The 10,233-nt window shown below is 26.7% G+C and overlaps 2 protein-coding genes across 5 annotated transcripts in view; one reads left to right on the top strand and one right to left on the bottom strand.

The window, feature by feature from the left end:
* The first annotated feature begins 352 nt into the window (after positions 1–352).
* On the top strand, positions 353–3,339 carry LOC103575983 (medium-chain acyl-CoA ligase ACSF2, mitochondrial). Of its 2 annotated transcripts, none has more exons than XM_053741850.1 (8): positions 353–440; positions 619–1,170; positions 1,485–1,656; positions 1,733–1,951; positions 2,036–2,170; positions 2,536–2,649; positions 2,714–2,950; positions 3,026–3,339. In XM_053741850.1, exons 1-8 carry the CDS (start codon positions 415–417, stop codon positions 3,323–3,325), a joined length of 1,755 nt encoding a protein of 584 aa, XP_053597825.1. In that variant the 5' UTR covers positions 353–414; the 3' UTR covers positions 3,326–3,339. The 2 variants fall into 2 exon arrangements, with proteins under 2 accessions (XP_053597825.1, XP_008554217.1); XM_008555995.2 differs by having other exon boundaries at positions 1,473–1,656.
* Positions 3,340–3,615: 276 nt separating this feature from the next.
* Positions 3,616–10,233, bottom strand: part of LOC103575977 (nidogen) — an 8,833-nt gene continuing 2,215 nt past the window's right edge. The window contains exons 2-19 of one of the 3 annotated variants that reach the window (XM_014444015.1): positions 9,738–10,016; positions 9,386–9,591; positions 9,207–9,298; positions 8,880–9,044; positions 8,153–8,386; positions 7,376–8,062; positions 7,180–7,311; positions 6,992–7,090; positions 6,710–6,913; positions 6,423–6,560; positions 5,937–6,062; positions 5,682–5,804; positions 5,260–5,600; positions 4,589–5,154; positions 4,318–4,493; positions 4,097–4,205; positions 3,906–4,024; positions 3,616–3,803 (exon numbers count right to left, since the gene is read on the bottom strand). In XM_014444015.1, coding sequence (XP_014299501.1) covers positions 3,667–3,803; positions 3,906–4,024; positions 4,097–4,205; positions 4,318–4,493; positions 4,589–5,154; positions 5,260–5,600; positions 5,682–5,804; positions 5,937–6,062; positions 6,423–6,560; positions 6,710–6,913; positions 6,992–7,090; positions 7,180–7,311; positions 7,376–8,062; positions 8,153–8,386; positions 8,880–9,044; positions 9,207–9,298; positions 9,386–9,591; positions 9,738–10,016 — 3,933 coding nt within the window. In that variant the 3' untranslated portion in view covers positions 3,616–3,666. The remainder of the gene's footprint in view (positions 3,804–3,905; positions 4,025–4,096; positions 4,206–4,317; positions 4,494–4,588; positions 5,155–5,259; positions 5,601–5,681; positions 5,805–5,936; positions 6,063–6,422; positions 6,561–6,709; positions 6,914–6,991; positions 7,091–7,179; positions 7,312–7,375; positions 8,063–8,152; positions 8,387–8,879; positions 9,045–9,206; positions 9,299–9,385; positions 9,592–9,737; positions 10,017–10,233) is intronic. The other 2 variants (XM_008555989.2, XM_014444016.1) reach the window with 2 other exon arrangements.

The following is a 10,233-nucleotide window of genomic DNA, read 5'->3' as shown; positions in this document are numbered from 1 at the left end:
TTGGACTCGCAATCGTTTTATATTACTTATCTACTCTACTCAACAGCTAGTTTAGTAGAGTATCTTTAGTTTATCTATGTTATGCGCTAAATTACTTTTTTTTTTTGTTTCTTTTTTTTTCCTATATATAATATTTACTTACAATATTGAAATATATACAATTCTTCAATCATGTATAAATAGATAATTTTATTTATTTACAAATGAAAATATAAATATTATCTACATTATTGTGTATGTTCCCACTTTAACGTTATTATTTTGCTTCAATCTACATAATTATTATATAAAATCTCTCAGTTATGTTTTGTCTTTACTTGTGAACAATTGTAATGAATATTTAAAAATAAAATAATAATAAAAGTTTTAATGTTATTGATGATATTGTATACTAAATTATAAATAAAGAAAATTATGTTTTTAAGTAGACAATATTTGAGGTAAACAGATAAATTAAATCATTTTTTTAAACTATTGTAATTTAAATTTTTATATTTATCAAAATTATATATTGAATTATATAAAGTATTTTGTAATTAATTGTAGCGGTAATTTCTGGAAAAAAAAAAAAAAAATCTCTTTTTTTATAAAAATTAACTTTTATATATATTCTTTTAGAAATAAATCACGAAATTCTGTAAGTATAATAAAATATTATACATCAATAAGATTAAATAGTACAGAAAATAATATTGATTCATCATCATCATATCGTTTTTATCCTGGAAAATTACCTATTATTGATATCACAGTAGGAAAATTATTTGAAAAAGCATGTAAAGAATTTAAAAATCGTGAATGTGTTGTATCAGTTCATCAAAATAATATTCGCTTAACATACAATCAAGTACTTGAACGTGCGGATAAATTAGCAGCAGGATTAAAAAAATTAAATTTAAAATACGGTGATCGTGTAGGCGTATGGGGTCCAAATGATTACCAATGGTTACTTGCATTTATCGCAATATCACGAGCTGGATGTATCATGGTTGGTATTAATCCAGCTTATCAACAAAATGAATTAAATTATTGTTTAAATAAAGTTCAAGTTAATACTGTTATTGCCCCTGATAAATTTCGTACACAAGACTATGGAAAAATGTTAATTGATGCAAAAAATACATGTCCTTCATTAAAAAACATTATTTTATGGACAGATAATTCAATAAAGTAAGTTTTATTATTTAAATTCAATAATGAAAAAAGAAAAAAAAATCAGTTATTGATTATTTTTTTTTTTTTTTTTTTTAATATATTGATTTAAAAAATTGAGTTCATTGGGTTAAATTGTCTGTATTATTTGCATAAACTTTATGTAATTAGGTTAATAGCCAAAGTGATTAATTACGTTTAAATTCAAAGTTTTTATATTCTGGGAATTAATTATTGTTATATAAGATTTGGAAAAATAATAAAATAAAATGATCTTTTTAATGTAAAATTCGATGTATAATGATTAATTGATTATACAGAGGAACATATAGGTTCTCAGATATTGAATCTCTTGCTACAAATGTTGAAATTGAGGGAATTAAAGCAACTCAAAATGAAATTTCACCCTATGACGGTTGTAATATTCAATTTACTTCTGGCACTACAGGTTATCCTAAGGCACCCTTATTATCACACAGATCTTTTGTTAATAACGGACGTCAGGTAATCATCCCTGATTTATTTAAAAATAAATAAATAAATAACTGTATTTTATAAAAATATTTAAAAAATAATTTAGATAGTAGAAAGAGCCGGATTGATAAATAATAATATTCATCATAAAGTTTGTTTAAATGTACCATTTTTTCATGCATTTGGTATGATACATGGATGTATGGCTGGTTTTTACGCTGGTATGACATTTGTACTTGAATCGCCAATATTTAATCCAAAAAATTCAATTGAAACAATTGTTAATGAAAAATGTACTGTTGCTTATGGAACTCCAACAATGTGGGTGAGTGGGAAGACTGATTATAAAATATATTATTTTAATTATTAAGATTAACAAACAAATAAAAAATAAATAATTTTAAAATAGGTAAATATGTTGGATATGCAGGAAAAATTACAAGCTCGAATTTCATCATTGCATTTAACAACAACTGGTGGTGCAATAGTATCACCTGAATTGATGAAAAAAATTCGCAATACATTTAAAGTAGATAAACCAACGGTAAAAATATAATAATAATAATAATAATAATAATAATCAGTAATTTTAGTTGTTGTATGTAATAAAAAATAAAGATTTGACCAAGTTTCGATCTCTCGATATAGCCAGTTTAGAGTTTATACCTCGATTCCTTGAATATATATCTCACCAGGTCAATGACTCTCTAGTCTCTAACAACTTTAACTACTCATTGTTGTTATCTATGCACATATCTTTCGAAAGAGCGGGAATTTATGTGCATAAAATTATTTTAAAGATAAATATTCAGTTTCATTTGTATATTTAATCAATATTATATTTATTAAACCAATGGAAATCCATAAAAAATATATTATTTTATAAAAATTATATAATATTTTTTATAGATAATTTATGGTCTTACGGAAAATACAGCAGTTGTTTTTCATACAGTACCTGAAGATCCACATGAATTAACTGATTACACTGTAGGGCGTCTTCATGATCATATTGAAGCAAAGGTGATATTAATAATAATTATTATTATTTATTATTTATCTTATAAAAATAATAATAAATTAATAGGTAGTAGATGAAAATGGACAAACGATACCTATTGGTACACCTGGAGAACTTTGGACTCGTGGTTATTCTACAATGATAGGTTATTGGAATGATCCAGAAAATACATCAAAGACAATAGATGAAGCTGGTTGGTTGAAAAGTGGTGATAAATTTATATTACATGCCAATGGATATGGTGAAGTTGTTGGGAGATTAAAAGATATCATTATTCGTGGGGGTGAAAATATTTTTCCAAAGGTAATTTATTTAATATAGATTTATATTTATATAATTTATTAATAGTTACAAATTAAATAAAAATTTTATGTATAGGAAATTGAAGGATTTTTAGAATCACACAATGATATAATAGAAGCACAAGTATTTGGTGTACATGATGATGTTTATGGTGAAGAAATCTGTGCCTGCATTCGATTAAAAAATAATAAAAAAAAAATTACTTTGAATGACATTAAATTATATGCTAAAGGTAAAATATCTCATTTCAAAATACCACGATATATTCATTTTGTTGAAGAATTTCCAAAAACTACAAGTGGAAAAATTCAAAAATTCAAATTAAAACAACTTATGGAAATTAATGGGATTATACCTCCATCTAAAGGAAAATAAATCAATAATATTTTTTTGTTTTTTTATTTATTATTTATTAAATAACATAAAACGATACCACAATGATAAAAAATACAAAACAAGAGTTACAAAGAGTTTTTATGTAATAATAATATTAATAATAATTATAATAATGATGATAATAATAATGATCGCGAATATGATGATGATATATAAATTATATGTATTTTATATATATTTTAGATAACGGTAGGTTTAAATTAGTAAAATAATAATTTTTTAAATTTATGGATAAATAATGCAAGGCAATAGTAAGAAAAAAAAGAAAAGAAAAATAAAAAAAAATTTTATTATATACTTAGATCGATACATATTATAGACTACGACGGATAACGGGATTCAGTACATGGTCCAGTACTGTCATCTGCACATGCACATGTTCGGCCACCTTGACCGTCTGGTAAACAAAGCTGATCTTTGTGGCATCTTCCATTTTCATATTGACAAACATTTGAAACTATAAAAAAAAATTTTTAGTTACATTTTATACAATATATAAATTGAAAGGAAGCTATATAAAATAAATATACATGTATAATTGGTATGCTAATAATTTTACCTCGTGGACATGATTCAGGAACAGCAACTATTCCATATAATTTACCACTACCACCAGGTGGTATCGATAATGAATTTTCATTTAGACCTGTTGTTTTTGATATTACTTCTATTTTATGTCTATAACAAAAAATTAACAAAAATATAATAATAATAATAATAATTATTATAATAATATTTATTTTAAATTACGTTTTCCAATCAGTCCAATAATAATTATCTTCTGATATTGCCAATCCAAACGGATAAGATAAATCTTTAGCTACGATACGTACTGATTTATGGTCAATTGGAGTACAACCTTAACAAAAAACAATAAATAAATTATGAAAAACGCAATAATAATAATAATAATAATAATAATAATAATAATAATAATAATAAATGTATAAATATAAATATACTGAACGTACTAATTGTAAATGTTCCAGCATCAGTCCAACATAATTCATCAGTAGCCCAATCAATACATAATGAATTCGGCAATTGTACTTGGTCACCATTCAAAAATAATTCACGCCCTGTACCGTCTTCATTAGCCCACTCTAATTTTGGCATAACACGATTCCAATCAGACCAAAATATTTTTCTATTATTTTAAATAATAATAATAAAAAAAAAATTCATTTATTGTTGTTTATAATATATAAATTTATATAATAATAATAATAATAATTAACAAACCCTCGATAAGGATGTACAGCAATACCTCTTGGATTAACTAAACCGTCAGAAATAATAACTTTTCTTTTTTTGGTACCTAAATGTGCAACTTCAACAGTACCTTTGCCAGAATCTGTCCAAAATATATTACGTGATACCCAATCAATAGATATACCTTCAGGGCTACTAACACCGGTTATAAATTTCTCAATGTGTGATCCATTGTAAGATAATTTAGTTATTTTGTTACCAGTTATATCACTGGTGTATACGTTACCACCAGCACAATCGATATCAATAGCTATTGCCATCTGAGCATAATCCAAATTAATTGGTGTACCTGGATTAACGTTTGTTGGATAATATGGAATTTTAAGTGTTGCCATTCCTTGATTAACTAACAAAAAATTTGACTCGTGTTTAGATTTTGTTTTACAGTTTAATCCATCACCGATAAATCCTTCGTTGCATACACATGCGTAATCACTACCACCTACAACAACACATGTTGCATCACCTGAACATAAACTTGGTTCTTTACGGCATGATGTTTGTGGTATACAATTAAATCCATCTCCATAATATCCCTATCATTTAATACACAAACAATTATTATTATTATTATTATTATTATGATTTTTTTTTTTTTTTTTTTTTTTTTTTTTAACAATAATAGTAATAATAATACTTACAGGTAAACAAACACAAGCATAATTGGTTGATGTTTGATTGTAACCACAGACTGCATTATTTCCACAATTATTGAGAACATCACAACCAATATGATCTTCCGTACACTGATTAATTCCATCACCGTGAAAACCATTAATACAAACACATTTATAATCACCATCACGATTAATGCACTGTCCATTTGCATGACACAATGAAGGATTGGTTGAACAATCGGCTACCACACATCGACCATTAACCATATTAAATCCTGGATTGCAAGTACATTCATAACGAGACTTGGTTGGATTATATGAACATCTTTCGTCCGTATCACATTCCGAGTGGTCATTACATTCATCTAAATTCAATTTATTATCAATTAAATATTAATATATAACAGAAAAAAAATAGAAAAAAAAAATATATAATGATGTTAAACCAATGAGTGTGCATGTAGAACCATCTCCTTCATATCCAGGATTGCAGACACATTTGGCAACTGGTTCATCGGGACGACAAGATGCATTTGGATCACAAATATCAATATCCAAACAAGATACATCTGTTTTATTAAAATTAGTCAAGCATTGTTAATTAATAAATTAAAATTAATCAAATGCTTTAAAATAAGCAAACAAACAAACAAACAAACAAACAATTAAATAAATAAATAAAGTAATTAATTATGACAAACCTGTTTTTACACATTCAATTCCATCACCTTCGTATCCGGGATTACAACGACATTCGTATTCCTCAGTGTCTTTTATAAATATACATTGAGCGTATGGATGACAAGTGTTGACCACATTGCATGATACTGTACATAACATGGCCAAAATGCAATTACGTTTGTTAAATCATTCTCATATAAAATTTATTTAATTAATTATATACTAAAATTTTAATTAAGCACAAGAATTTTTTTTTATCAAATCAATATATAAATATTATTAAAATTAAAAAATCCCATAAGCATTTTTAAAATATTTATAATATTTTTAAATTAAACTGAAATCTTATTATATTCATATAGTATGCACCATGCAGATTGTTGTAAATATATATAGATCTAGTTAGACTAGACATTTAGCTAACTGGTATATAGTTAACTATACTATATGCCTATATGTATGTATGTTAAATTCAGTAGATATTAAGCCAAGCAAGTCATGCGTACATTGGGATCCTGAGGGACCCATCGTCTCGTAGTTGTATCCTGGTTTAGGGACGCAACTGTCATCCAGCTGTTGGTAATCGTATCCCCAGGGACAAATGCAGTTGTCCTTTAAGCATTCTGGAAGTGGCTGAGCGACCACTAAAATTCACGATGCAATTTTCGAGCAGAAAAATAATTAATTATTTAATTAATTAATTAATTAATGCTTGATTGTTAAATATTGTAAGCTTTAATGTTTAATATTCCCTGCGTTATATTTTTTTGTGACTTTTTTAAAATAAACTTACGATCATTATTTGATGAATGAGTTGAATCTGGTTGATACTTATCCGATTTATAACAGTTGTCATCACGAAATTCGTAACCTGGTAGACACCAACACATTCCTTCATTGTCACAGCGTGGTGATATTGATGATGATGTTGGTGATGATGGTGATTTTTCTGTCATACTAGTTACTTGAGATTTTACATAACACGTATATCCATCACCTGTACATCGTATTATCCATCATACATATTTATTATAATAATAAATTATTATTATTTAAATGGTTAATTATACTTTACCAACGTAACCAGGTAAACATATGCATATATGAGTTTGTTTATCTGTATCGTATGTACACACTCCTTGGGGTGAGCAATTATTTGCTAAATTACATGGGTCTATAATTCAAGTAATTAATTATTAATATTATTATTATTATTATTATTATTAGGGGGTTATATTTGAAAATTAAGTTTAAGTATGTCACCATTTGCTGGATAACAAGGTAATCCAGGTCTGTCGTTTATAAAACCTGGAACGCATGAACACGTTGGTATTCCATTAACTACCGTACATTGTTCGTAATCACCGCAACGTGTATCCTCACACGTAGCTAATTCTAATATTTAAAAATAGTTAAATTAATTTAAAAAATTATTATTATCAGAAAAAATAAAACTTACTTTCACAAATTCTACCGTCACCAGAAAAACCAGGACGACATTGACAAGTATGTCCACCCTCATTATTAATACATTGTGCATCAGATGAACATACATGATAACCAGCAGTACATTCATTAATATCAACACAAGATGAACTACCGTCTTGTTGATAAAGTTGTTGATAACCAGAATTACATACACATCTAAAATCATCAGCATCAACAACACAAGAACTGTGTTGACTGCAAGTTTCACGTCCTCTAATACAAGGATCTTCCTCTTCAAGTGGTGTTATTTTAGTATTCATAGCAAATCTTAAAATTCCCTCACGTGATTCATAAGTTGTAAGTCCACGTGAAAATTTAAGTCGCGTTGTTTCATCAGATTGTTGTTCAGGATCATAAGGACAATCGTGATACATTATTGATTGATCCAAAGTAAATGGATATTCAGTTTTATCACCATTCAATTTATAAACACGATTGCTGTGGGATCTAATACTACCTCTTAGACTTCGTGTATATAGTTCATCATGATCTCCATAATCAACTTTAGCGTCATTTGGTAATTCGGGTAATGTACCCTGAATATCAGCTTCCATTTTTAATTGCCCAAACACATCTAATCCCAAATAAATACTTTTTATCAATACACGATCACCTGTATTACTAAATACTAATTCTGCTGAGTGATTGAATAAACCACCTAAATAATAACAATAATAATTATAATTATAATTTTAAAAAATATTAATTGTGTTATAAAATAAAAAATAATAATAATAATTATTATTACCGGTCAGTTGATAACCATTTTTAATTTTACCAATAGGCTTTGCAAAAAGCCATCCAATAATACCACCAAGTGTACTCAATAATTGCATATTATGTCCAATATTATCTGGTATTCGTGATAAAGCTGTATAAGTTCTACCGTCTTTAGTTTGTACATAGCATTGAAGATCTCGCGCTGAAAATTCTTCACCATTTATTTTTCCGGAAATACGGCCAATAACTCGTAATGGTAAATCTAGTTTCCATTAAATAATCTTATTATTCATAAACTTTTATAATAGTTTTTTTTTTTTTTTTCTTTTTTTAAAACTAAATAATTGTAATTGAAAAAAAAAAAAAGTGAAAAATATCACAGTTAATTTTCAGTCTTATCTTTATACTTTGTACTTTGTTAAGCCTTACGGCTCTTATTCCAGGAGCAAAAAAAAAAAAAAAAAAAAAAAAAAAAAAAAAAAGTTACTATCTTTGATAAAAATCTACAAAAGCCTTTTTTTTTTTCTTTTATTTTTATTTTTATCTTTCCCAAAAGCGTCAACGACCCATTTCGCAGCTTTTGCTTTTGAGTACTTTATAATACGAAAAAAAAGAAAAAAAAAAAAAAAGCAGAATAATAGTATATATTTCTGTGAGAAGAAATGAAACGAATAGTAAAAAAAAAGAAAATGATAATAGAAAAATAAACAAGTGAAAGTTTGTGTAAAGAAAAAAATAATAACAACAATAGGTACCATTTGGTTGGCAGAATTTCCCATTTCCAAAGTATCCTGGTTTGCAATTACAACAATAACCGTACTCGTAATCAATACACGTGGCTTTACTGTGACAAGTTGTTGCTCCAGTCATACAAGTCTGGTCAGTAGGTTCATTTGATCCTGTAAATAAATTAGTAAACGCTTGACGCGCGTGTTGCACGTTTACATAAGTTAGTAAAGAAAAATAAATATTTATTATTAAATTATATAGATATAGTTTTACAATTAAAATGATTAACTATTGAGACAATATATTAAAAATTAAAAAGATAATAGATAATAGTATAATAAAAATTTACATACTTTCAATGTTATCTGGTACTTTAATATTTTTTCCATCAGCTATTGGTCCTATTTGAAATATCCATTGACCCGGACGATTAATATTTGACCATCTGTACAAAAAAAATTAATTATATATACTTAAAATATCAATATTTTCTAAAATATTTATAATAATAATAATAATAATAATAACATACTTATCAATATTTTGAATTTGATCAGTACCAGATCCTTTCAATGTATACATTCTTCCTTCACTCATAAATCCAGCTTGTGCTCTAGCATCTGGCAAACCATTAGGATGAGATTCCCCTTGTATCCACTGTATTCCATCATTTGGATAAAGAAGTTCAGCAAATGAATGCGTACCATTCGAAGCTATAGCGACTTGGTACGTATTGACCTATTTTTTTCAATAAATAAAAATTTAAATTACTTTTATTGTATATAATAATAAAAAGGAAAAGGAAAAGGAAAAGCAATAAATGTCTTATTTAATCTTATAATTTATTATTGTTGAATGAAAATTAATATTTTCGAGGTAATAACCTTGTCGTATTTTTCATTGAAGTAGCCGACGTCAACCCAAGTTGTTAAGAAAACGTGGGTAGGCATAAAATCAGTGATATTTTTGAAAGCAGCGCGAACCATTCCGCTAGCGCGTGAGAGGATTTCAGGATTGTTCGTTTCACCATAGAAAATTTTACCAGATCCTTTTGTGTCAACGTGAGTGTACAACGGTGCAATAACTGGATCATCCAGTGGAAAAGCTATATTGAAAAATCTCTGCATTGATCTTATGAATGATAATACACCGTTACCATTTACCTAATAAATTTAAAAACAACATTTTTTTAATAATTTTATTTAAATAAATATTGGCTATTAATTATTATATATAAATATAAATAATAAAGTGATGAATTTATGATAAAAACAATGGCATATCCGTGTGTAATTTTAATATAATTATTATAAAATGCAACAATCCTATAAAGAACGCGTTTATGTCAATTAGCTATGACTGCTCTCGATGATGAGTCAG

Source organism: Microplitis demolitor, chromosome 9 (genome assembly GCF_026212275.2).
Source record: "Microplitis demolitor isolate Queensland-Clemson2020A chromosome 9, iyMicDemo2.1a, whole genome shotgun sequence".
Classification (NCBI taxonomy): domain Eukaryota; kingdom Metazoa; phylum Arthropoda; class Insecta; order Hymenoptera; family Braconidae; genus Microplitis; species Microplitis demolitor.
Note: the sequence above shows the minus strand (reverse complement) of the source record. Positions and strands in the feature narration are given on the sequence as shown.

Bases quoted from the DNA above. Each gene is read 5' to 3' on its own strand.
- LOC103575983 (XM_008555995.2), top strand. From the start codon at position 415: ATGTTTTTAAGTAGACAATATTTGAG. The intron at 1,171-1,472 runs GTAAGTTTTATT...TTGATTATACAG, and splicing joins TGGACAGATAATTCAATAAA to AGGAACATATAGGTTCTCAG. The intron at 2,650-2,713 runs GTGATATTAATA...ATAAATTAATAG, and splicing joins ATGATCATATTGAAGCAAAG to GTAGTAGATGAAAATGGACA.